General features: G+C 34.9%; 1 protein-coding gene and 1 long non-coding RNA gene across 7 annotated transcripts in view; one reads left to right on the top strand and one right to left on the bottom strand.

Moving 5' to 3' along the window:
* Golm2 (golgi membrane protein 2) overlaps positions 1-22,744 on the top strand; it is a 101,200-nt gene extending 78,456 nt beyond the window's left edge. Inside the window, exons 9-10 of one of the 2 annotated variants that reach the window (XM_015480714.2) lie at positions 15,106-15,273; positions 20,558-22,744. In XM_015480714.2, coding sequence (XP_015336200.1) covers positions 15,106-15,273; positions 20,558-20,628 — 239 coding nt within the window. In that variant the 3' untranslated portion in view covers positions 20,629-22,744. The remainder of the gene's footprint in view (positions 1-15,105; positions 15,274-20,557) is intronic. The other variant, XM_015480716.2, reaches the window with a different exon arrangement.
* LOC107138149 overlaps positions 1-25,224 on the bottom strand; it is a 100,289-nt gene that overhangs the window by 64,971 nt on the left and 10,094 nt on the right. For 4 of the 5 annotated variants that reach the window (XR_007343800.1, XR_007343801.1, XR_007343799.1 and 1 more), the window contains exon 2: positions 20,556-20,631. This is a non-coding gene — a long non-coding RNA (uncharacterized LOC107138149). Of the gene's footprint in view, positions 1-6,960; positions 7,173-20,555; positions 20,632-25,224 lie in introns of those variants that run through there. The other variant, XR_001502976.2, reaches the window with a different exon arrangement.

Genomic DNA, 25,224 nt, shown 5'->3' with positions numbered 1-25,224 from the left:
TGGAACATTGGCATAAGTGGTGGTGGTGTTGTTGGGTTATTTATTTATTTATTTTTTAATTGGGAATTGAACCCAGGAGCACTCTACCACTTAGCTACATCTCCAACCTTTATTATTTTTTTGTAACAGGGTATTACTAAGTTGCTGAGACTATCCTTGAATTTGCAATCCTTTGCCTCTGCCTCTCAGGTCTCTGGGGTTACAGGAACATGCCAATTTACCAACAGCATTTAATGCTTTTTTTAAAGGTCTGGTAGAATTCAGCTGTGAATCCATCTGGTCCTGGTCTTTTCTTTTCTGGATGTCTTTTTATTACTACTTCAATCTCATTGCTTGTATTGGTCTATTTAGGTTTTTCTGTGTCCTTCGTGGTTTAATTTTGGCAGGTCATGTATGGCTTAAAATTTATCTATTTTTTTTCCTAGATTTTCCAGTTTATTGGAATATTTGTTTTCTAAACATTCCCTAATAAAAGTGGGCATGGTGGCTAATGCTTGTAATCCCAATAATTTGGGAGGCTGTTTAAGTTTGAGGCTAGATTCAGCAATTTGGTGAGACACCCTCTCAAAATAAAGTCATATACCACTGCCTATAATCCCAGTGGCTCGAGGGGCTGAAACAGGAGGATCATAAGTTCAAAGCCAGCCTCAGCACTTAGCAAGGCCCCAAACAACTAAGTGACCTATCTCTAAATAAAATATAAAACAGGGGCTGGGGATGTGGCTCAGTGTTAAGGATCCCTGTGTTTAATCCCCAGTATAAATAAATAAATAGGACTAAGGATGTAGCTCAGTGGTAAAGTGGTCCTGGGTTCAACACTCAGTATCAAAAAACAAAAATGAAAAACCAAAAAAACAACTCTTTCTTGATCCTTTTTATTGTTCTCAGAGTCGGTTTTGTTAATTTCAGCTTTGATCTTTATTATTTCTTTCCTTCTGCTGGTTTTGGAAATAGTTTGTTGTTGTTCCTTTTTTTAAAAAAATGGACACAATACCTTTATTTAATTTATTTATTTTTATGTGGTGCTGAAGATCAAGCCCAGTGCCTCATATGTGTCAGGCAAGCACTCTACCACTGAGCCACAGTCCCAACCCCTTTTATATGTTCTTGAGATTCATAATTAAGTTATTTATTCAGGGTCTGATTTTTTTTTTTATATAGGCATTCTTATCTATAATCTTTCCTCTTAGAATTGCCTTCACTATGTCCCAGAGATTTTGGTATGTTGTAATTTTATCCTTGTTTGATTCTAAGAGCCTTTTAAAATTTCCCTTCTGATTTCTTTGATGACCCACTCATTATTCAAAAATATATTGTTCAGTCTGCATGTGTTTGTACAATTTCTGTAGTTTTACTTGCTGTTGATTTATAATTCCTCCATTATTATATGATAAAATGCAGGGAATTATTTCATCTCTTTGTATTTGCTAAGACTTGCTTTGTAGTCTCAAATATGATCTACTTCGGATAAAGTTCCATGAACAACTGAAAGTGTATTCAGCTGTCATTGGATGAAATATTTTGTAAATATCTATTAAGTCCATTTGATTTATAGTCTGAATTAATTCTGCAGTATCTTTGATGGTTTTATGTCTGGATGACCTATCAATGAGAGAGAGGTACTGAATTCACCTGTATTATTGTATTGGGGCCTAGCTAAGCCTTTATGTTGAGGAGTGTTTTTTTTTTGTTGTTGTTGTTGAATGTAGTTAGATTCACCAACATTTGAGGCATCCCTTTTTGTTTTATTTTGAGACAGGGTCTCACTAAGTTGTTGTGGCTGGCCTCAATCTTGCAATCCTTTCGTCTCAGCCTCCTTAGTGACTGGGATTACAGGTGTGCACTGCTACTCCTGGATAACTTTTTGAATTATTTTCTGGGATTTCATCCACTTCAAAAATCTGTAGATCAGTTATTGTGAGAGTATAAACTTTTGGAGGCATCTGTTAGCTTGTTTCTTCATGTTTTTAGAGATTCTATTTCTGTACTGTCATGGATTCTTGTTTTTCTGTTACATGAGAGTATTTTATTGAGCACTTTTCCCTTTGCAATCTATCCTAAACTGGGGATATATCTTAACATCAAAACATCCAATCAGCATAATCAAGATTCAAAATTTATGGGCTAGGGTTATGGCCCAGTGGTAGAGCACCTGCCTCTCATGGGTGAGACACTAGGATCAATTCTCAGCACTGCATATAAATAAATAAAGATCCACCAACAACTAATTAAAAAAAAAAAAAGATTCAAAGTTTGCTTAACTACCAGTACTACTTTGAGAGGAGAGCGTTTAACTTCCAGTTATAGTTATAACTTAATAGCAAAGTATATAACAACCTGTATTTTAAAATCACTAATAATCTCTACAGTACTATTAACCAATAAGAAAAGTGGGTAAGAAATAATATAGATGAGGCTTAAAAGTTAAACATTAACAATAGTATACTTAGTACTGAATTGTATTGGAAAAGGGTCAGGGAGAGAAGGAAGACAGAAGAGAAAATGAGGAGAGAAGGAAGGATCAAAGAGAGCAGAAGGGAAAAGAGATGAGAAAGAAGAAAATAGGTATAGAGGCAAAAATCCAACTAATTGAAAAATACGTAAAGTTAGAATCTCGATAAAAAAAATAATGAGGAAAGACAGTATAAAACATTGCACACAAAATAGCTAATACAACAACAATCTAGAATGATTCCATTTTCTCCTTGCTGAGGTTTTAAAAATGAAGACACTTCCTCCCTAGGATTCCATTTTGGAGTCCCCTAGCCATAAGATTTGTGGGACGTATTTATTTTACTGTTTGTTCGTTCTTAGTTCTGACCCCAAACTGGCCAAACTTGTTAGGGAATTCTGGATGCTCATCTCCACCCACTCCTTGCCTACCAGCATGTATTGGGGTAGTTTATCCATTTCAAAGCAGAATTCACAGTCAGTATGGTTGTGTATTTGTATGTGGGGATGAGAGTGCAATCCTGGCCAGCCCTCTCATCTGGGGAACCTGTAGGTCAATCTGGATTATGCCTTAACCCTTGTTCAGAAAACCTCACTCCAAGTGCTGTGGGGGAGGTACATGGGAAGTGCCCAGGTCAAGTCAGCAGATTCTCCAGACACTTCTTGAGTATGGGGGATACAGTGTAGTCCTTTGGGTAGCAGCTTTCCACCCAATGCTGATTTACCCAGTTCTAGTCCCTGGGGGCCTTGCTCCTTATCACATAGTTCAGACCACCAGTATTAAATGAAAATGCCCTTCCCTCTTCTCCACTGTGGAGACCTGTAGACTGTTAGCTTTGACTCCAGTTACTACCCAGAGATTTTCCTAAATCCATATTACAGTCTCACTCCTGAATCCGGATTGACGCATGGCTTGGGTGCCCATTACTCTAGTGAAAAGTAAAAGCATAAGTTGCTGTTGGGTCTTGGGTACACAAAAAAGAAAGTCAACTAAGAATAAGAGAAAAAAAAAATTTAAAAATACAAAAGAAAAAAAAAAGAAAGCTGCAAGGATTTCTAATCTTCTGCTTAGACAGTCCAAAGAGTCTTAATTTGGCTCTGTTTTCCCACTTTCATTAAATCTTCTGGGAAGTATCAGGACTCTTTCCTATTCCAGCTCACTTCACAGAATTTTAGTATTTTTCCTACTCAGATTGTAAATTTTTTGGACAGTGGAGCTTGCTTTTCTTAAACTCACTGGGAAACTTTCTTTCAGTTGTTGGGGGAAGCTTGCCCTCTCACAGTGAGTCACCACCACTTGCTTGGCACTGCTACATTCTATTCCTTTTATTGATTCTCTATTTCAGAAACCAATATTTCTGGTTTTCACCTGAGTGCTAGCTCTGAGTTTCTTTCCCAAAACCTTTCTACCTCATCATTGCTGCCACAGAACTATAGTTTTGATTCAGTCTTGGAGAATAGCTTCTGTATAGTGGATTTCTCCAGTCTGCCATTTTCAGGTGTCATCTTTTTCATTTTATTTTCAAGTTGTATTATCATTATGATATAGATCATAATTCACTTTTGGTGTTTTTCATTTCTTTGTACTACTTGTTCATATAGCCAGTAAATTCTTTTTCACAGGATTTGTCAATATATACCATTTTGCAAACTGTAAGAACAACTGATACAATTATTTTCATAATATTTTAATTCAAATTACTCTCACCATCATTTTTAAAAATATTTTTAAAAATTTTTTAGTTGTAGTTGGACATAATACCTTTATTTTATTTATTTATATGTGGTGCTGAGGATCGAACCCAGAGCCTCGCATGTGCTAGGTATGAGCACTTTACTGCTGAGCCACAACCCCAGCCCCTCACCAGCATTTTTTTTTTAAACTTTTTTTGTAGCTGTAGATAGACAGAATGCCTTTATTTTATTTGTTTATTTTTATGTGGTGCTGAGGATTGAACCCAGTGTCTCACACATGCTAGGCAAGCACTCTGCCACTGAGCTATAGTCCCAGTCTTCTCACCAGCATTTTTAGTAGTCTTTAAAATTTTATGTTCCAGTGCTTTCCCATGAAGCATAAAATTGACTGCTGATATTAAATCTATGTTCCCTTCCTTTAAAAGGTATTTATACAGACTGAATGTCTGTGGTACACACCTGTAATTCCAGCTACTTGGGAGACTGATGTAGGAGGACCACAAAGTTCAAGGCTAGCTTGGGCAACATAGGGAGGACTCTTTCTCAAAAAAAAAAAAAAAAGTTTTTTAAAGGGCTAGATCATAGGGTCCTGGGTTCAACACCAGGACTGCCTAAAACAACAACAACAACAACAACAAAAAAAAAAAACACAAAGAATTCATGCCAAAGCATTTTAAGATTTAAATAAGAAAATATGTTAAATGCTCTTTTAGAGACTATGGATCTATAATTTTTACTGTCATTCCTATTAATATGCAAGAATACAAAAACTGCTAGTAACTGTTCTGTTTATCCAGTCCTACTTTTGAGAGGGTAAATATTATTTAGCCATAACCAAAATTTATTTATTTAAATATCTTTTAGTTGTTGATGGACCTTATTTTATTTATTTGTATGTGGTGCCGAGAATCGAACCCAGTGCTTCACTCATACTAGGTAAGCTCTTTTCCACTGAGCTATAACGCCAGCCCCTAAAATTTATTTTTAAAAACAGGTTAGCCTTATAATTTTCTGTCCTTTGCCTTATAATTTCCTTTTTTTGCTTTTATCATTGTTAAATTTTATATCAATTATTTGCCTCAAAAATTCAATATAACAAAATTATTTGAAATGAACTTTTGATATAAAAAGAACACTAAGAGATATGTAATTCCCTGCAACTACTCAGAGAATAAGTCAGTGGGCCAGCAGCATCTGTATCTCCTGTGATTAGTAAAAAGATTTCAGGCCTTGCCTTGACTTTACTTACATGAACACTGAAATTTGAGACTGTAATACGAACCTCTCATTTTACAGTCAAGAGAATGAGATTGATTAGCTTGAGGTAAATCACAGAACAATGTTATCCGGGTCCCTTGTTTTCTAATTCACTATTTGTTTGTTTTTTAGTAACAGTGATTTTTTTTTCCATTATAGGTGAACACAATACCTTTATTCTGTTTATTTATATGTGGTGCTAAGGATCGAACCCACGGCTTCACACATGCACCGCTGTGTCCCAACCCCAGCCCCTAATTCACTGTTTTTGTTAGTTGTGTCATACTACCTCGTCAATTCTTGAAAGTTTTGGGGAAAGTTAACATCTTGGCCTGGAGTGTGTAGTTCAGTGGTAAAGGGCTTGCCTAGCATGTGTGAGGTACTGGGTTTGTGATCCTCAGCAGCATATAAAAATAAATAGATAAAATAAAGGTATTGTGTCCATCTACAAATAAAAATTTAAAGAAGAAGAAAACATCTTAAGAGTTGATCAAGGGGGCTGGAGTTGTAGCTCAGTGGTAGAGTGCTTGCCTCGCACTTGTGAAGCCCTGGGTTCGATCCTCAGCACCACATAAAAATAAACAAATAAAAATAAAGATATTGTGTCCATCTACAACTAAAAAATTTTTTTAAAAAAGAGTTAATCAAGGACAGGGGCTTAGCTCTTTGGAACCTATAGCAGTATTAGAAAGGTATGAGGTTAGGCTAGACTCGAGGCAAGTATTAACTGAAATTTAGCAATATAAGAAGCATAACAATAAGAAACAATATTGAAAAATGTTAAATGAAGAGACTGTGATCTTGAGAAAAGATACTACGTTGAAAATGTCACAGGCAGAGCAGTGTTGTCATAATGACATGTTGAGGAATATGAAGTGGGAATGGGAAGAAAGGGTCTAATTATGAAGGAATCTCTTTTCCTATCCTACTTGACTGCTTTTGTATCACGGAGAACAAGATAAATATAATCTAAGTATATATTTTCATCTTATTTTTTTCTTCTGGAGTCTTAAAGATAATGCGGCAAGAGATCAACAAATGCAAATGTTAGTAGAAATTTAAAGTTTATGACTTATAAAGGCACTTAGGTCTAAGTACAAAGTGACATGCAGTTAGAACCAGTTGACTATTTTATTGAAAACAACATTAGATAGGGGTATGGCTTAGACTTTATGCAATGATAACCACAATATTTTTGACAATTTTAAATTTAGTGTTTTTGTTTTATAGTCTAATATATCAATATGATATATTAATAAAGTTGTGCGTATATTTGTTAATTTAAATTTGTATTACCAAACTATGCAAAAATGACTGGAATGTTTTTGGTGTGTTTTGCCATATTTGAAAGATGTATTTGGATTGGTGATAGAGTACCTGCCTAGTGTGTGCCTGAGACCCTGGGTTCAATTCCCAATACCACAAAAATATAAAATTAAATAAATAAATAAAATGAAAAATGTAGTCTGTGTAGCAACACAAAATACGATTTAGGGAATACTTCAACTACATAGTCACACATTCTCCCAAAAAAAAAAAAAAAACAGCAACTGAGAATCCAGTGGGAGTCCACATGTTTGCCAGTTAGGAGAGATATACCATATATATATATATATTTAGTTGTTCAGGATTCAGAAAACAGTTCACTTCAGATATCAGCCCTATACTGAAAGTTACAAGGACAGTTACTCTAAATAGTAGGTAACGATTTTTGGTTGATGAAGCCACATCTCATAGGGCCTTTTCTGTGGAGCAGCCCGGATTCAACACTGCAAAATAGAAAAAGAGAAAGCTAAAAATGTTGATAGTCTTTAAAACATTGTAAACATTTCTGTGGTCAAGAAAGAAAAGAGACCAGGTAAATAGCTTTGACTTAGAATGAGCAAGGCACTGGGGCATGCCAATAATCCCAGTAACTCTGGAGGCTAAGGCAGGAGGATCACAAATTTCAGGCCAGCCTTGGCAACTTAGCAAGACCCTGTCTCAAAATAAAATAAAAAGGAGTATGGATGGATCCCAGTGGCAAGAGCACTCCTAAGTTCAATTGTCAGTATCCTGCCCACAACAAAAAGAAGAAAACAAACAAAAATGCAGTATGATCAAAAGGACTGAACAATTATTAATGTACAGATTCCAGGTCTGAAAATTCAGGTTTCCAGTAATTTGGCTCTTAGAAACTAGAATAAAATGGTGCCACTTAAAATAAGAGCCAAAGGAGCTGGGGTTGTGGCTCAGCAGTAGAGCACTCGCCTAGCACGGGTGAGGCCCTCGGTTCGATCCTCAGCACCACATATAAATAAATAGATAGATAGATACATACATACATAAATAAATAAAATTGTGGCCAACTACAACTAAAAAATAAATTTAAGAAAATGAGAACCAGAGCTGGGTGCCATGATACACAACTGCAATCCCATTGACTCAGGAGATTGAGACAGGAGGATCACAAGTTTGAGCCCAGCCTTGGTAATTTAGTGAGACTCTGCCTCAAAATAAAAAGGACCGGGGGTGTAACTCAGTGGTAAAGATACTCTGGTTTCAATCACCAGTATTGCAAAAACAATTTCAAAAAATAAAATGAGAATCAGGCTGATCAAAGTTGAGATCTAATTATTGTCTCATCTTTCTTGGCAAAGCAAGCAGAAAATAAAACTGTTGGGGCTGGGGATGTGGCTCAAGCGGTAGCGCCCTCGCCCGGCATGCGTGCAGCCCGGGTTCGATCCTCAGCACCACATACAAACAAAGATGTTGTGTCCGCCGAAAACTAAAAAATAAATATTAAAAAATTCTCTAAAAAACAAACAAACAAACAAAAAAAACTGTTGATGACTACCATCAAAGACTATAGCCTTGGGCTGGGGTTGTAGTTCAGTGATAGAGCTCTTGCCTAGCTCGAGTGAGGTACTAGGTTCAATTCTCAGCACCAAATGTAAATAAAAATTAAAGGTCCATCAACAATTAAAAAAAAATTTAAAAAAAGGGAGCAAAAAGTCTGTAGGTTGGGCTGGGGTTGTGGCTCAGTGGTAGAGTGCTCGCCTAGCATGCATGAGGCACTGGGTTCAATCTTCAGTACCACATAAAAATAAAATAAAGATATTGTATCCACCTAAAACCAATCAATCAATCAATCAACCAATAAATAAATAAATAAATAAACAAACAAATAAATAAGACTTTAGCAACCTGAAATAGAAAGTTATAGACACAGCCTTATGACCATTAATTAAACAATACCATCACTGGTTCTGTATGCAATCTGTGCTGTCCTCAGTAGCACCATAGAATGGAAGCTTTAAAATGCGATTATGAAATTTAATACTAGACTGAGAAATTGGAGAAAGCAACTTAAAAATGATTAGTTGATACAAGCAATCAAAAAGGAGAAAAAGAAAAACTCATGAACACTCCCCCAACCCCACAATGAAAATTAGTAACCTAAGGTGGACTTGGTGGTGCGCATCTATAGTCCTATAGTTACAGCTACTCAGGAGGCTGAGGTGGGAGGATTTTTTAAGCCCATGAGTTTGAGACCAGGCTGACCAATATAGCAAGACCTGAGCTCAAAACAACAACAACCAGAGAGAGAGTGAGAGAAAGGAGGAGGAGGAAGAGGGGGAGGAAGAAGGGGGGGGAGAAGGGAGGTACATTAACAAACATAAAAATCATTTTATGTAACAGTCTGCTAAAGACTTAAAAGTTTTTGTTTGTTTGTTTGGTTTGTGGTTCTGTTTTTTGTTTGGTACTGGGTATTGAACTCAGGGGTGCTTAACTACTGAGCCACATCCCCAGCCCCTTACATTTTTTGTTTTGGGATGGCGCCTCACTGAGTTGCTCAGTGGGCTTTGAACTTGTGATCCCCCTGCCTCAGTGTCCAGAGTTGCTGGGATTTCAGGTGTGTGCCATCACACCCAGCAAGACTTAAAGCATTTTTAAGGATGCTCAAAGAGATAAATGAGGGAATACCTAATTTAAGAAATTAAGAAACAGAAATCCAAACAGATGTATATCTAATGCAATTTACATTTAGAAAAATAATCATTGAACTAAAAACCTAGTGTATGAGATCATGGAAATAATTGGCCAAAAGAAATTATTTTGAAGTTTGTACTAAGATATTCATCAAGAATGTAGCACAGAGTGGCAAGAAATAGTTACACATACAAATACAAATATTTTATATATCATGTGTATGACAGAAACGTTAAGAGAGACAAATTATGTACAATAGAAGTTTTGAGAGGAGAGTGGAGGGAAAAAGCAGGTAATTTATACTTGAAAGCAACTTGGGAGACAGACAAGAGGATTGCAAGTTCAAGGCCAGACTTAGCAACTTAGCAAGACCCTGTCTCAAAATTTAAAATATAAAAAAGAATTGGGAATATAACTCAGTGGTATAGCACCCCTGGTTTCAATCCCTAGTACAAAAGTGAACAACAGCAATAAATAAATACCAAAGAAAAAATCCAGGGGTGTGGAAAGAAAAAAAAAATGCATCCATATGTGGTTTATAACTAGATCTCAAATGCACATATAGAAAATGTGAACATAAAAAGAGTATAAAAGATAATACTTCTGAGCCTGGTGGCCTCTAATCCCAGCTCCTCAGGAAACTCAGGTAGGAAGATTGCAGATTCAAAGCCGGCATTGGCAATTTATAAGACCTTGTCTTAAAACAAAAAATAAAAAGGACTGGGTATGTGGCAGTAGAAGAATAACCCTTGGTTCATTCTCCAACACACACACACACACACACACACACACACACGTGCGTGCGAAGATATTCCTCACTTTGGGGTATACACTCAAAAATTGAGAGCAGGGACTTGAACTGATATTTGTACATCTATTTTTATATTTTTTTTTTTAAGAGAGAGAGAGAGAGAATTTTAATATTTATTTTTTAGTTTTCGGCGGACACAACATCCCTGTTTGTATGTGGTGCTGAGGATCCAACCCGGGCCGCAGCGGCATGCCAGGCGAGCGCGCTACCGCTTGAGCCACATCCCCAGCCCAGAGATGAAGTTTAATACTTAATTCCCCCCCCCCAAAAAATACATCACAGACATATTACAATCCTGTGATAAATTTGCCCTTGTTACTTCTTTTTACCCTTCTTAAATATAGTTATTCCCCAAGATTGCTCCTTTGACTTAGGATTTCCTAAGAGAAATTGTCTTTTCAGAGCTTAATATTTTGAAATTTCTGAGTCTTAAAACTATATAATCCTAGCCCTTATTTTGTATCTAGAGTCTGGATCCATATTTCCATGTGTCTTATAAAATATTTTTATTTGGATATCTTCCTATAATCCCAGCTCAGTATATCAAAAGTAACATTTACTTTCCTTACATTCCCAGTTATTCCATTTGGGGGCATAGGTACCATTATTTTTAGTTTCCATCCTAGGTTTGTAGAATCATCCTTTGTCTTTTTCTAATATATTATGCTATATAATCAGTTTGCCATTTTCAAAATTATTTGATTTACTTGGTTCTAACATTTCTTCTACCTTTATAGTCTGATGTTCTCACAGCTTCTCACTTGAATGAATTCTGGAGATGCTATTAGATATAAGGCAGATTAGATTCCTGTTCTCAGGATGCTTAAAAGAAATGATAGCTGTTACTCCTCCATAAAGTTCAGATTCATTCCATCATAGGTAAACCAACTGTATCAACTCTCTCTATAGTTATATGACACTTTCTAGTTCATTGTGCTCTAGCACATATGGCATCACTAATTATTTATGTGTCTGTTTCCCTTACCACATACACTGAGTTATTGGTAATGGAAATGGTTACTTCACTTTTGTATCACAGTGCCCAGTATAGTACCTTTCACATACATGATTGAATATTAATTGAGTGGATGGAGGAAAGAGCATTATAGATACTTTGTCATTTGCTTCAAATAGTGAAATGGATATAGGCCTTTTAAAATCTCTTAGTTTGAAGATCTTCCATAATTATCCCTAATTTGCTTGCCCAAATTTTCTCTTTCTTATAGTCAAATAAATATTTTCACTATCTCCTAAATACTCCATCTTCATTTTTACCTGTTTGAATCCTGCTGCTGCTGCTACTGCTTTACCCACCTGCCTACCAATGGGAGTCTCACTAGGTTGCCCTACTCAAACGCCTGCACCCCAGTGATCTTCCCACCTAAGTCTCCCAAGTAGCTTGCCACCACACCTGGCTAGACGCTTCCTTTCTTTTCTTTATCATAGTCTAATAAATTTGCCTTTGGGGGGTGGGTCGGGGGGGGCAGTGTTTGTTTATTTGTTTTGGTGCTGGGAATTGCATCCAAGGCTTTGTGGTACTACCACTGACACCCCAGCCCATATTTATCTTCTCTTTGAAACCTTCCCTTTAACTCTTAGACCACACTGATATATATTGCCTAGCAACTGTATAATATAGCACTCTGTGGCAATGATCTGTATTTTATGCACTTTTTAATCTATATTGTTTGTCAGATCTCTTCCACTTGACTAACAACTGTGTAACTGGCTGTTTTCCCCTCTCATCTATTTTAGAAACTTCTTTATTTATTTATCTAATATTGGTATTAGGAGCTAGCTCTTTCTCCAAACATGACGATTCTATACAGGAAACAGCACAGATTACTGTTTAAAAAGGGGCAGTTGTATGGTTATCTCTTCTTATTATTGATTTTTAAAAATTATCTCAGAGTTTCATCCTAATTATAGTATTATATTAAAATTTTATGACCTAATTCAGGTTACTCATATAATCAGCCAAACTCAAAAAACAAATTTTAGCCTGGCATGGTGGCACATGTCTGTAATTCTAGCAGCTCAGGAGGCTGAGGCAGGAGGGTCACGAGTTCAAAGCCACCCTGAGAAACTTAGTGAGGCTTTAAGCAACTTAGTGAGACACTGTCTCAAAATAAAAAACAAAAAGGACTGGTGATGTGGCTCAGTGGTTAAGTGCTCCTAGGTTTGGTCCCCAGTACCAAATAAAACAGCAATTTTAAGTTGTTCTGTTGGAAAATTATAATAAACACAGATGGGCCATTTCTGTAATTAAATTTTCCATGTCTGACAATATTTAAATTAAGTGTATTTTTCAGTAACTTCTCTTAGACTATTAGACTATTAGACTATTTTTTTTAGTTTTCTATGTTTCATAACTGATAAAAATCAAAATGTTTTGAGAAAATAGCATACTTTGAAAAAGTGCTCACTAGTAACTACCATATTTAAGTGTTCATAATTTTTTTTATTCATACTGGGGATCGAACCCAGGGGTCCTCTACCACTGCACTGCATCTTCCGCCCTTGTTATTTTTAATTTGAGACAGGTTTTGCTAAGCTGTCAGTGCTGGTCTTGAATTTGCTCTCCTCCTGAGTAGCTGGGATTAAGAGGCATGTGCTACCATGCTAGCTAAGTGTTCTTCGTATGTTTAAAACAGTAGTTTTACCCTGTGTAAAGATGGTTTAACTTCTTTATCTATTCATTTTTTTTTTTTTTATTTTGGTGGTGCTGGGGATTTAACCCAGGGCTTTGTGCATGTGAGGCAAGCACTCTACAACTGAGTTATATCCCCAGCCTGGCTACATTTATTTTTATCATTAAGGAAAGAGATGATTTAAAAAGCTACTCAAAGTATTAATTTATTTATTTGGTACTAGGGATTGACCCAGGGGTGCTTAACCACGGAGCTCCAGCCCCACCTCCCCTTTTTTTAAATGTAAATGTTTTATTTTGAGACAAGTTCTCTCTGAGTTGTTTAGGGCCTCACTAGCTTGCTGAGTGTGGCTTTGAACTTGTGATCCTCTTGACTGGGGTTATAGGTGTGCACTACCACACCCAGCTCAAAGTGTTTATTTTATATTAGTGTAGTTAGGAAATAGTGTTCTTCTAATAAATAGCTTGTCTATTCTTCTCTTGTTACTGTTTCTTCTTTTTAACTCTTGTACATCCATTTCTTTTCTGTAATTCTTTTTTCTTTTGGCCCTCTGGTGATGTATCCAAGGCCTTGTACATGCCAAACAAATACTGTACTGCTACATTCTCAACCCTTTTTAAATTTTATTTTGAAATAGGGTCTTACTAAATCACCTCAGGTGGCCCTGAATTTGTGATCTTCCTGACTCAGCTTCCCAAATAGCTGTGATATCAGGCATGTGCCCCTGCACCCACTTATAACTTTATTTGTTCAATTTTTTCCATTTATTTATTTACTTATTGTACCTGCCTTTATTTTATTCTAGAATAGATATAACATGAATTCACATTTTCTAATGGACCCAGTTACTTCAGTCTTTCTTATCCCCCACACATATCCCCTCACGCCTATGAAATTTGTTCTTTAACTATTTTCCTGATTGGCTCTTTACCCTGCAAGTAGAAAGATTTTGGCTTCATGATGTGGTAAGCCATTTGTTGAACTGTAGTTCTTTCCAAACAAAGGAAGTTAGGTTGTTAACTTTTTTCTTGAGTGTCTCATTGCAATATAAATTTTTGAAATACATTAGACTTATTAGAGAAAATTGTTAAAATTTTAAGCCTTAAATTCCTATATCTTTATTGTATATTTTATTCATATTTTAGAGATTAGAATAACATCTACTTTTATGCTAGTTAAATGTAATGTCAGAGTAGAGTTTTACTTGCATTTGTAAGTCAGATCTTAGTGTGCTTAATATTTTTATTTAATTTTATTCCTTTAAATTTTATTTATGTAGTTTTTTGTTTTTGGCTTTTTGGGGAGGGGTGGTACTGAAGATTGAACCCAGAAGTGCTCCACCATTGAGCTACATTACCAGCTCTTTTTATTTTTTGAGACAGAGTCTGGCTAAGTTACTGAAGCTGGCCCCAAACTTGCTATCCTCTTGCCTCAGCCTCCCAAGTTGCTGGGGATTTACAGGCATGTGCCACCAGGCGTGGCTGATATTTTTATTTTTAATGTCTAGTGTTGAACAGCTTCCTATGGTAGGTGTTATTTTATTGCTCTTCTTGATTTCTGATTATCATAAATGTATACAATATAATGACCTCATGTAGGTCAACTTTCCTAAACTTTCATTGACTTTTTTTTTTTTTAATTACTTTAGGGAAAGTGAAAGAGATAAGCCAGAATGACTTGGGATGCTGTTTCAAAGCATGTACCACTAGGAATTCTGATTCTCATTCTTTGCCATCCTTCTTTGGAAGTCCATGATTATAATGAATCAACATTACTAAAGGAATTTATGCTTGTTCTCAAATATGTTAGTTTGTATACAAAAAGAGCTTAGCCTGTAAGTTTTCAAAATTATTCATGGAAAATTATATTTCATAAAACAATAAATGACTGCAGATTTCAAATATGTATTGCATCTAGTAATAAAATTATTTAATTCTCCTAAAGTGTTAAATTAAACAAATATTTATATTAGGGAAATAATTGGTCATTAGCAAAATAGTCCTGAAAATGTTGCTCTTTTCTTTAAGACAATATTCAAACCTTAAGTAGCAAGTATTAAACCCCAAAAAAGAACTTCTTAAGTAAAAGTTATTTTCAGAGTCTTAACTCTTATTTACTTTTGTCTTGGATGATCAAATGTATTCTTTTTATAGCCACTACCCTGAAAGTTGCAAGGTTTCACTTGTCTGCTTTCTGGTCTGCCTTCAGTATAGGTCCCTTCTTTTCTTCTCTCTGTACTCTTGAATTAATCCTCTACCTACTTCACAGGCCGATTCTTTGATGAAAATGAATCCCCTGTTGATCCGCAGCATGGCTCTAAACTGGCGGATTATAATGGGGATGATGGTAACGTAGGTGAGTATGAGGCAGACAAGCAGGCTGAACTGGCTTACAATGAGGAAGAAGATGGTGATGGTGGAGAGGAAGACGTCCAAGGTGAGCGTGGGCCTGGCCTCCATGCTGTGACAGTGAAACCCACCTCTAAGTTTTTTGGTTGAATTTGTGTAAATTTTCCCCATTTATTAGCATCAGTAAAGTCTTAATATTAATTCAAAGAGGTTCTGGGCAGATTTTCAGTTTTACTTTTAAAAGTATCTTATGATAGTAGAAGTTGTAGATCTATCAATAATTTTTTAAGTTTTAGTTATTCTATGTATTATTGAGGCAGTTGCAATTTGAAACTTATAATTCTCAGAAATTTTAGAATTAAATTGTTAAAATGACTAGACTTTACATAAGGCAAATGCTTCCTGAAAAAAATTATTCTTTTCCAGTTTCTTATCTGAAAACATTTCATTTTTCTAGGCAAGTATTGCCCAGGCAGCCTTTTTGTTATAAGGAAACTACAAAGGGAACAGTTTCCTCCATATTGAAATAAAAATTATTTCACCACTGATATAACATAGGACAATTATTTTTTTAAGTTTTTTTCTAACAGGCTTTGTGAAGAAGCTTTATCTTATGTTTAATACACAGATTCAACACATTTTTTTGTTAACTATGTTACTTCTGAGCTTTTAACTTAGTAAAATTCAGACTCTACCTGTGTGCATGCAGCCCTACCCATGCATGCATATCAGAGTACATTGTTTTTTAGGCTTATTTTCTGCCTGCTTATTGTTTAGTACAATTTGTGGAGTTTTAAAATCTTCTATAAAAGTTGATTATGACCCTTAGGATGTGATGTATAAGATTGCCATTATGTGATGCATGAAATATTTTTCACTATAACCTATTTTGATTTCTTTCTTAACTCTTTTTATAGTAATTACATTTTTACTGAGGTTCATGACAGGAATTGTTTTTAAAAACTCAGAATAAGGTTGTGGCTCAGCAATAGAGCACTCGCCTTGTACGTGTGAGGTGCTGGGTTCGATCCTCCGCACCACATAAAAATAAATAAATAAAATAAAGGTATTGTGTCCAACTACAACTAAGAAAAAAAATTAAAAAAAATATAGAATATAGTTGTCATAGAATACTATATATAATATAAAAAGAAAAACTAGAGTTTCTGACTTCCGTGTAGGCATTCTGGTAGTACATTCTAGTTTTGGAAAAACATGATTATTAGAAGTAGAAGAAAGATTAGTGTTAGGAGTTACTTAAAGTTATATTAATGAGAATTTTCTCAAACTTTTTTGGTTATATAAAATAAATTTTACTCAGTTTTTTAATAATTTCATCCCTTTTTATAAATTTTACCTTCTTTTCTCATTACTTTTGTGGTTTGTTTGGACTACACTTATTTGCAATTATATATAACACTTTAAGGCTTTTTCATTGCATGCATATCATCACTAATTAGATTGTAAGCTCTTGGAGAGCAGGAATTTTCATTTATTTTTCCTTCTGTTTTGCTTGTGTCCTTTTCTGCCCTCATACCCATTTTCTTGCAGGGCCCTCAATAAATGTCATTAACTGATAAAAATTTATTTTCTTATTGAGCTTTTTTATTCTTATAACTGTGACTAGGGTAATAACCCTTTAACTTCTGATCTTATGAGTTTGCTTAGTTTGCACTTTAAATATTCTCTTTGTTTTCTTTTGTTCTTTTAAGGGTTTTTCTATCATCTCATTGGATATTTTTGAGGTTTTTATTAGAGCTATTAATTTCAATCATGATTGATAATCATTTCATATAGGTGTGTGTGTAATTGGTTTTTGCTCTTTTAAAGTTGATGAGTTTTATCACAAGGTTTCAGTTTAATTTTTTTATGGGTTTTCACCACAGTAGGTAAATTTATTTTCATTGCCTTCTTTTTCCCTTTTTTTACCCTTCTCCCTTCCCACTCCTATTTCTCATTGTCGATTCAGGTACTCAGTACTTTTATTGCTGCCCTTCTATTCTTTTCACAAGAAAATGAATTCATTGAATTCTAAGCAATATAAAGAAATAGTAGGCTAAATAGTAGGCTATAAGCCAGGGGCGGTGGTGCACGCCTTTAACCCAAGCGGTTTAGGAGGCTAAGGCAGGAGGATCACAAATTCCAAACCAGCTTCAGCAACTTAGCAAGGCCCTAGGCAACTCAGCTAAATAAAATACAAAAAAAGAGCTGGGACATGGCTCAGTGGTTAAGTGCCCCTGGATTCAATCCCTCGTACCAAAAAAAAAAAAAAAGAAAGAAAGAAAAAGAAGTAGCTTATTTATATCTTTGATGAAATAGGTCAGAGGTTGTTAAATTTTTGAATTTCTTTATTTGCAAGTGAATCTTTTTTTTTTTTAGTATTTTTATTAGTTATTGATGGATCTTTATTTTATTTATTTATTTGCGGTGCTGAGAATCGAACCCATTATGTCACACATGCCAGGCAAGTGTGCTACTGCTGAGCTACAGCCCCAGTCCTTGAAAGTGAAATCTTAACTTAAGCTGAGGGCTGTCATTTAATATTTTTGTTTCATTGTAGAATTCTAGGTAGTGGCAGGAAGATAGGGCAGCTACATAAAAGGACTTCCTTATCACAGAGAACAGAAAAATGCAAGAACATCAACTCAGCCAAATAAAGAAGATAAATTCTGGTAAACTGACTGAAAAGGATTACTTAAGAGACCTAAAGCCAGTGCATTGGTACACGCCTGTAATCCCAGCAGTTTGAGTTCAAAGCCAGCCTCAGCAACTTAGTAAGGCCCTAAGCAACTCAATGAGACCCTGTCTCTATATAAAATATAAATTAGGACTGGGGACTTGCCTCAGTGGTTGAGTGCCTCTGGATTTAATCCCTGGTACAAAAAAAAAAAAGAACTTAAAATAATTTAAAATATATTTTCAGAGATTCTTCAAGACTTTTATTCTTTAGGTGTAGTATTAACTGTTCAAAAAGTAGGGAGGGGAATTATGGCTGTTCCCTAATTTATTAAGTTGGGTTTCAAATGTTTATTATTAAGAATATATAGAATTTAAAAGCATTTCTTTATTATGGCAATGTAGGTATGATGATTGAATTCCCAGTACAGTTTATCCTGTTCTACTAAAAAGATAATTAGAGGGCTGGGGCTGTAGCTCAGTGGCAGAGCTACAATGTGCAAGAGCCTTGCACATGTGAGGCACTGGGTTCGATCTTCAGCACCACCTAAAAACAAACAAAATAAAGGCATACTGTCTATCTACAAATGCAAAAAAAAAAAAAAAATTAATTAGAGGTCCAAAGCAGTTTAGGAACTAGATCATGTTTGTTAAATACCTGAGTCAAGAGCAGATTTAAGTTTTTCTATTCCTAGACCTTTGTTCTACCTCATTTCCCCTATACTTTTATTCATTTAAAAAGCCAGAAATGTAACATTTTTTCCTTCAGTGACTTTTCTGTTAAGTTTCTAGGAATTTTCCAGTGCTCCAATGTGATTAAGTCTTCACTTAATTACTATGTCTTGAAAGATGTATTTATAGCCATAGGTGAGGTCTCATAACATGGATTCTAAAGAGAACTTTCTGGAAATGTGCCAGTGCTTATTTTCCATTTTAAAACCATTTTTTTTTTTAAGTACAGAGAGTTCTTTGACAAGAAATTGATTAGCATGTTTACAAAATACAAATGTGAATATAAATATAATTTTAGCCATTGTACATGTTAAACAGATTTGGGGTTATCATGCCTAGGGGATTATACTGTTAATGATGTGTGATGAGTTTAAGAATGTGGTGCAAAATTTTTTTGCTGTTTTAGAATAAAACAAACCTATCAAGGCTGGGCTCAGTGGTGCAGGCCTATAAATCCCTGTGATTCAGGAGGCTGAGGCAAAAGGATTCCAAGTTTGATGTCAGCCTGGATGAATTTGCAAGACCCTGTCTCAAAATAAAAAGGACAGGGGATATAGCTAATTGGTAGTGCAAGTCCTGGAGTTCAATTCCCCCAAATAATAAACAAACCCAAAAAACTGTCATATCTAATATAAGGATGTCATAAAAAGCCATGTTCTCAAAGCCTCTCAGGTTCTGATTAAAATACTTTTCATTCTAATTCAAATTCTAACATGTTAATTTTTTTTTTTTTTTTTTTGAGCAGTCTTATTTCAGAATCTTTAGTCTACAGCAAAAACTAGAAAAGAAGTGGAGCCCAGTGGCACACATCTGTAATCCCCAAAACTCAGGAGACACGATGATAAACAAGTTGGGGGCCAGCACCAGCAATTTAGTGAGACCCTGCCTCTAACTAAAAAATAAAAAGGAATGGGAATGTAGCTCAGTGGTTAAGTGCCCCTGGGTTCAATGCCCAGTACAAACAGCAACAAAATTAGAAAAGAAGCACATTGTTTTTGTCAGTTAAACTAACAACAATGCAGTAACAGCTGATAGCCAAGAAGGAAGCAGGAAAACCTGTCAATACCCAAGTAAATCAAACTTCAAAGCACCTATTGGAGTAAATTCAATAGCTACTCAAAGTGGCTTTGAGGATATAATATAATGATTTTTTTTTTCTTTTTGGTAAAGAAAAGATTAAAATTTGGTTAATATACTCCATGTAGGAAGTCAAGGATAAGCTATTCCCCAAAGAAGTAGAGAAATTCACCTGAATGTTAAATATTGGGATCAGAAGTGACTTATTTTTCTCTTTTATTTTCTAATTTTTACATTTCCAGCATGGATTACTTTTATAATTAGAAAAGATTTTATACCAGGCATGGTGGCTCACATCTATAATCCCAGCAGCTTGGGAGGGTGAGGCAGGAGGATCATGAGTTCAAAGCCAGCCTCAGCAAAAGTTAAGTGCTAAACATCTCAGTGAGACCCTGCCTCTAAATAAAATACAAAATAGGGCTGGTAATGTGGCTCAGTGGTTGAGTGCCCAAGTTCAATTTTTGTTTTTTTCAATTTTGAGATTTTGTTTTTAAAGTCAGTAAAATATACACAGAAGTGTTTCTACCAGAGCTTTAGTTTAAATCTTCACCTGTATATTATAGAAATAATATATATATATAAAAAAGGATTGACTCCTAAATATTGAGGTTTCCTAAAGTTTTGCTAGCTGTATCTATCTGGCTCTACATTTGTCTTCAAAGTACTTTAGAAATAATCTAATCTAAAGAATGAAGTCTATTTTGGAAGATTATTTCACTTTTTACTCTTTAGCTAAGCCACTAGGAAATAGAATACTGTATACATTAGGTGAGAAATAACAAGAGAAAATGACATTAAGGCTGAAAAAAAAATTAAAACAGTTCTAAGTTGGGTTTCTATTATGATTTTAAGATATTATTCTTAATACATAATTATTTTACTTACAGATGATGAAGAGAGAGAGCTTCAGATGGATCCTGCAGACTATGGAAAGCAACGTTTCAATGATGTTCTTTAACTCCTAAAAGAAAACATCAGAAAACCTAAAGTGCTGTAAAATGGAATCATTTCTACTTTGTCATTTTTGACTTCTGTTGTAAAGATCAGTTGTATCAGTTGTAAAGATACATTTAGATGTAAGGAAAAACTTTAATGAAGGAATGTACCCATGTACATATGTGAACTTTTTCATATTATATTATCAAAGAAGACTTTTGGTTATGATACAGTTTAGCCAAAAACAGATAATCTTTGCATTTAAAGCAAACTAATGTATATTTCACATTTTTTGAGCCTAATTTTTTTTCCACAAATAGACAAATGGGAGAAAATGGTTATGTAGATGTTTTATGATGCACATAGCATAACCACAGTGAGAACAATTATTCAGCTGAGAATTTTTTATACACTAATATCTTCTTGTTAGCCCAACAGGTGTTCTGTTCTATCTGCCCCTCATTTCATGCTTTTCAGGAGTTATGCCTAGAATAGTTATGTAAAAGAGGGGAAATTGGATGCCAAACACTAGTTAACGTGTACAAAACTGCCTCTCTACTCAAGTGCTGATGTGTTTTGGCATATTAACTTTCAGCTGAGGCCTGATGGAATTTGAGATAAACTTCAAAGACATAACAGTATATATGAGTTATTGTTTACATTAGTTCTTGAAATTATGGAATGCATGATGGACGATATATTTTCAATTTTTTCTTTCTCAAGTAATACCAGTACTATTTAAGTATAGTCAGCACTGGCTAAAAGAAAAATTTTTTTTCAGAGTTCAGGTCAGTGAAGATAAATTAAATGCCAGATCCTGAAAGGAGCTAAATCTACTTTGAAATGAATCTACAATTGATATTTCAAAGCTTTTCTGGTAGTTTTAATGATCTTATTTAACTAGACTTTTTCAGAACTACTAAATAAGAAATTTTAACAGGTTTTTATTAATGCACACATAAATAGATATACAGTGAGGTCTACAGCTGTTTTATTAAAATAGCTTAAAAGTTAAAATAAAAATGAATCTTTGTAATTACTTAATGTTAGTTAAGAACCCATCAACCTCATATTTGCTAGACTTACACAAAATTGTTTTAAATGCATTTTTTGACACTATTTAGTCAAATGTGTAAGCTAGCTAACCCTTATTTTCTTATTCAAAGCACTTTTAAATAGTACCTCTCCCCACAAAAAACTAAAGGTTTGGATCATACCAGGATGTTTAAGGTTGTTTAACCCTGTTTTTCAAAAGGGCTACCATTAATTGCATGTAAACATGAAATATCAGGCAGGGGATATAGCTTAGTGATAGAGTGCTTGTCTAGTATGTATAAAGTTCTGAGTTTCTCCCCAGCACCACAAAATAAACAAACCCAAAACATGAAATACCTGCACCCCCACATTAAGTTTCCTGTCATAATTCAAACTTATAGATTATTCACTTGTTGAGGTGCAAAAATTCTTAGCTTTCAACTGGAAATTATTTAATGACTAGGAAAAGATGCAGTAATTTACTAAAATAGTTTTTTCCACCATATCAAACTAAATAGTGTTCATGTTTTTGTTAACAGTAGGGTCAGGACTACAGGTATGATGGTTCACATAATTTTTAAAAGGGAGTTAGTTAAAAGGAAGTGATATATATCCTTTGGTGTACATCCTTTTAAATGACTTTAAATAGTGAAAAACACCTGTTCAGAATAAATTTGGGCATTAATCGGAGAGGTGAATAAAAATATTCCTAGAAATATTTCATATTTAATATTATAAAATCTTTACAAATAAAATTACCTTAGTTCCTTTTTCATAAAAATGATCATTTGGTTATATGATAGCTATTACTTACATAGCAAAATTTCTTCAATTGGCAGTCTAGACATTTTATAAACCAAGAAATTTTGGACCAATTGATAATATTTCTGACTGTATTAACATTTTAGTGCTATAAAATACTATGTAGATGTCTTAAAATTCTGACATTCTACAGTCTATATTACTATGCTGTTTTTGTTTTACTTCTGCCTTAAAATTTAGTTTTTTTTAAATGTATTTTTGCCCTGAATTGTTAATTTGATCAAAGTTCTGCTTCTAAAATCATCACTTACTGGGTTCTAATAAATGAAAAATTAAACTTGTTTCACTGTTTTGCTGTATCTAATACCTTACATTCTTGACAATCTCGTGATATAGTCACATTTTTAACACTGAGATTTTGAGTAAATTAGTGCTTATTTAAGTTAAGCTAAAGCAGAAATGTTTACAGGAAAGCTGTTTGTTATAAGGCGAGTTTATCCACAAACACTGAATATCTTTTGTGTGCCTTGTTCTAGTAAGATGAATTGATAAGATAGATAAAGTTTATTCTGGAACTTAAATTCAGGTGGGGACAGTCAAACAACACAAGTAAACAAATGAACCAGATGACTTTAAATAGTGAAAAACACCTGTTAAAAATAATTTTTTTGAGGTTAGAGTTCCAAATAATCATGTTTTCATTCAATGGAAACATTTTAGTTGTGTAATTAGAAGGTAATGACCAAGGGGAAGAGAAACGATGCTGGAAAGATAGAGGGGGCAAGACAGGGAGAGCTTGTAAGTTCAGGTCACTGGTACTGACCCAGAAAGTGAAAGTACAAAGTATAAAATATGCATGGTGGGGCTGGGGATATAGTTGAGGTAGAGCACTTTTCTTGCATGCACAAGGCATTTGTTTCGATTCCCATTACCCCCAACTCAAATAAAAAAGCAGGGGATGCTGATTGCAAGGAAAATATAATATGTCTTCAAAAGCATTTTTAAAACGTCGATAGTTTTAAAAAAGTATTAAGATTGTGTGTCTTTAATCTTATTTGTATAATCATGTAAGAACAAACTTTGCTCAAGTTTGAAATCAGAGAATTTGTTTATAAAAGAAATTGTGAGGACTGGGCACAGTAAGTAGCACATGGCTATAGTCTCAGTGACTTTTAGGAGGCTGAAGCAGGAGGATGGAAAGTTTGAAGACAGCCTCAGCAACTTAGTGAGACCCTGTCTCAAAAAATAAAAATGACTGGGGGTGCAATCTAAAGGAAAAGCACCACTGGGTTAAATTCCCAAGACAAAACAACAACAACAACAAAAAAACAAACAGTTGTGTGGAAGTCATTTCCCATAATGGCTGACCCTGAAAACATCAATACGATAAGATAAACAGTGTGATATATCCAAAGTCTAGCTTATTATTTATATCACACGTGAACCATCAATATTCAGTTCCAGTTGGGCCACATCAAGCCTAATCCAGTTCCATTTTAGATTCTCTTCTCTATTGGTTTCAAATGTAAATTCAGCTAACTAACAAAAGATAATTGGTGTAATGGTCCATGTAAGAAAACTATTATCAAGAGTAGAAGAACCCTGGACTTGAAGACAACTCAAACACGGAACATGAATGCTACCAAGATTTTGTTTCACCAATTTCCATTTCTGCTTCTCTTTATAACATTCTTATTACCTTCATTTTCTCAGACCAGTTCCCTCTTCAAAGCTCTATGACACCTAGAAGATCCTATTTTTCTTAGTTTTGCTATTTGATGGGCTACTCCTCTTCCCTTAGTTTCACTTAAAAAAAAAAAAATCCAAGAGAAGAGGGCTGAGGTCATAGCTCAGTGGTATAGCTCTTGCCTAGCATGTGTAAGGCACTTGATTTGATTCTATGCACCATATATAAATAAATAAAGGTCCACTCATGACTAAAAAAATATTTTTAAAAAATCGGAGGGAAGAGTGACCTATGCTTCTCACCATAATGTAGTAGGCTGACTAGCCCTCTTGGATTGGTAAAGATTATAGGACTAGACAAGATATATTAGGCAACTGTTTTCAGGCAACACAGGTTTACAATCTATGAGAGAAGGGAAATTTAGGCAGTGAGTCCCACAATCACCAAGCTTCCTGTGGTATATAAAAAGATGAGTCTGAGGGGCTGGGACTGTGGCTCAGATGTAGACGTGCGAGGCCCTGGGTTCTATCCTCAGCACCACATAAAAATAAATAAATAAAGATATTGTGTCCAACTACAACTAAAAAATAAATGTTAAAAAAAAATGACAGAGTCTGAGCAGAGCACAGGGTTCTGCTGACTTGAGGACATGGAGATCATTGTGGGGGATAGCTCAAACAGTTGAGATCTATGTAATGCGTGGGACACCAGAAAATCCAGAAATACATATAGGGGTTCCCATAAGGGAATACATATTGGGCTATCCCTGCTCAGATCAAGACCACCTGATGTATAGTTAGAGTGCTTACCTAGCATGTGTGAGGCCTGGGTTCAATCTCAAACACAGAAAGGAAAGAAATGAAGGAAGAACTGCCCTAACAAAGCCTAACATTAAGCCCTGAAAAGACTGATAGAGGAAACAATATGGGAATTGCATTCTGCCAAGTTAAAATTTGAAAAGTTTTTGGGCTTAATATGAGCTAACAAAGTAAAAAATAAGTATATTCAAGTTTAGGTGACTACTCAGTAACTGGAATATCTTCTAAAACAAGAAGCAGCAATTTTCAGCGAAGATAACAGAATCCAGTTGGGCACAGTGGCCCACACCTGTAATCCCAATGACTTAGGAGGCTG

The sequence above is a fragment of the Marmota marmota genome, unplaced genomic scaffold (genome assembly GCF_001458135.2).
Source record: "Marmota marmota marmota unplaced genomic scaffold, marMar, whole genome shotgun sequence".
In the NCBI taxonomy this organism is placed as follows: Eukaryota; Metazoa; Chordata; class Mammalia; order Rodentia; family Sciuridae; genus Marmota; species Marmota marmota.
Note: the sequence above shows the minus strand (reverse complement) of the source record. Positions and strands in the feature narration are given on the sequence as shown.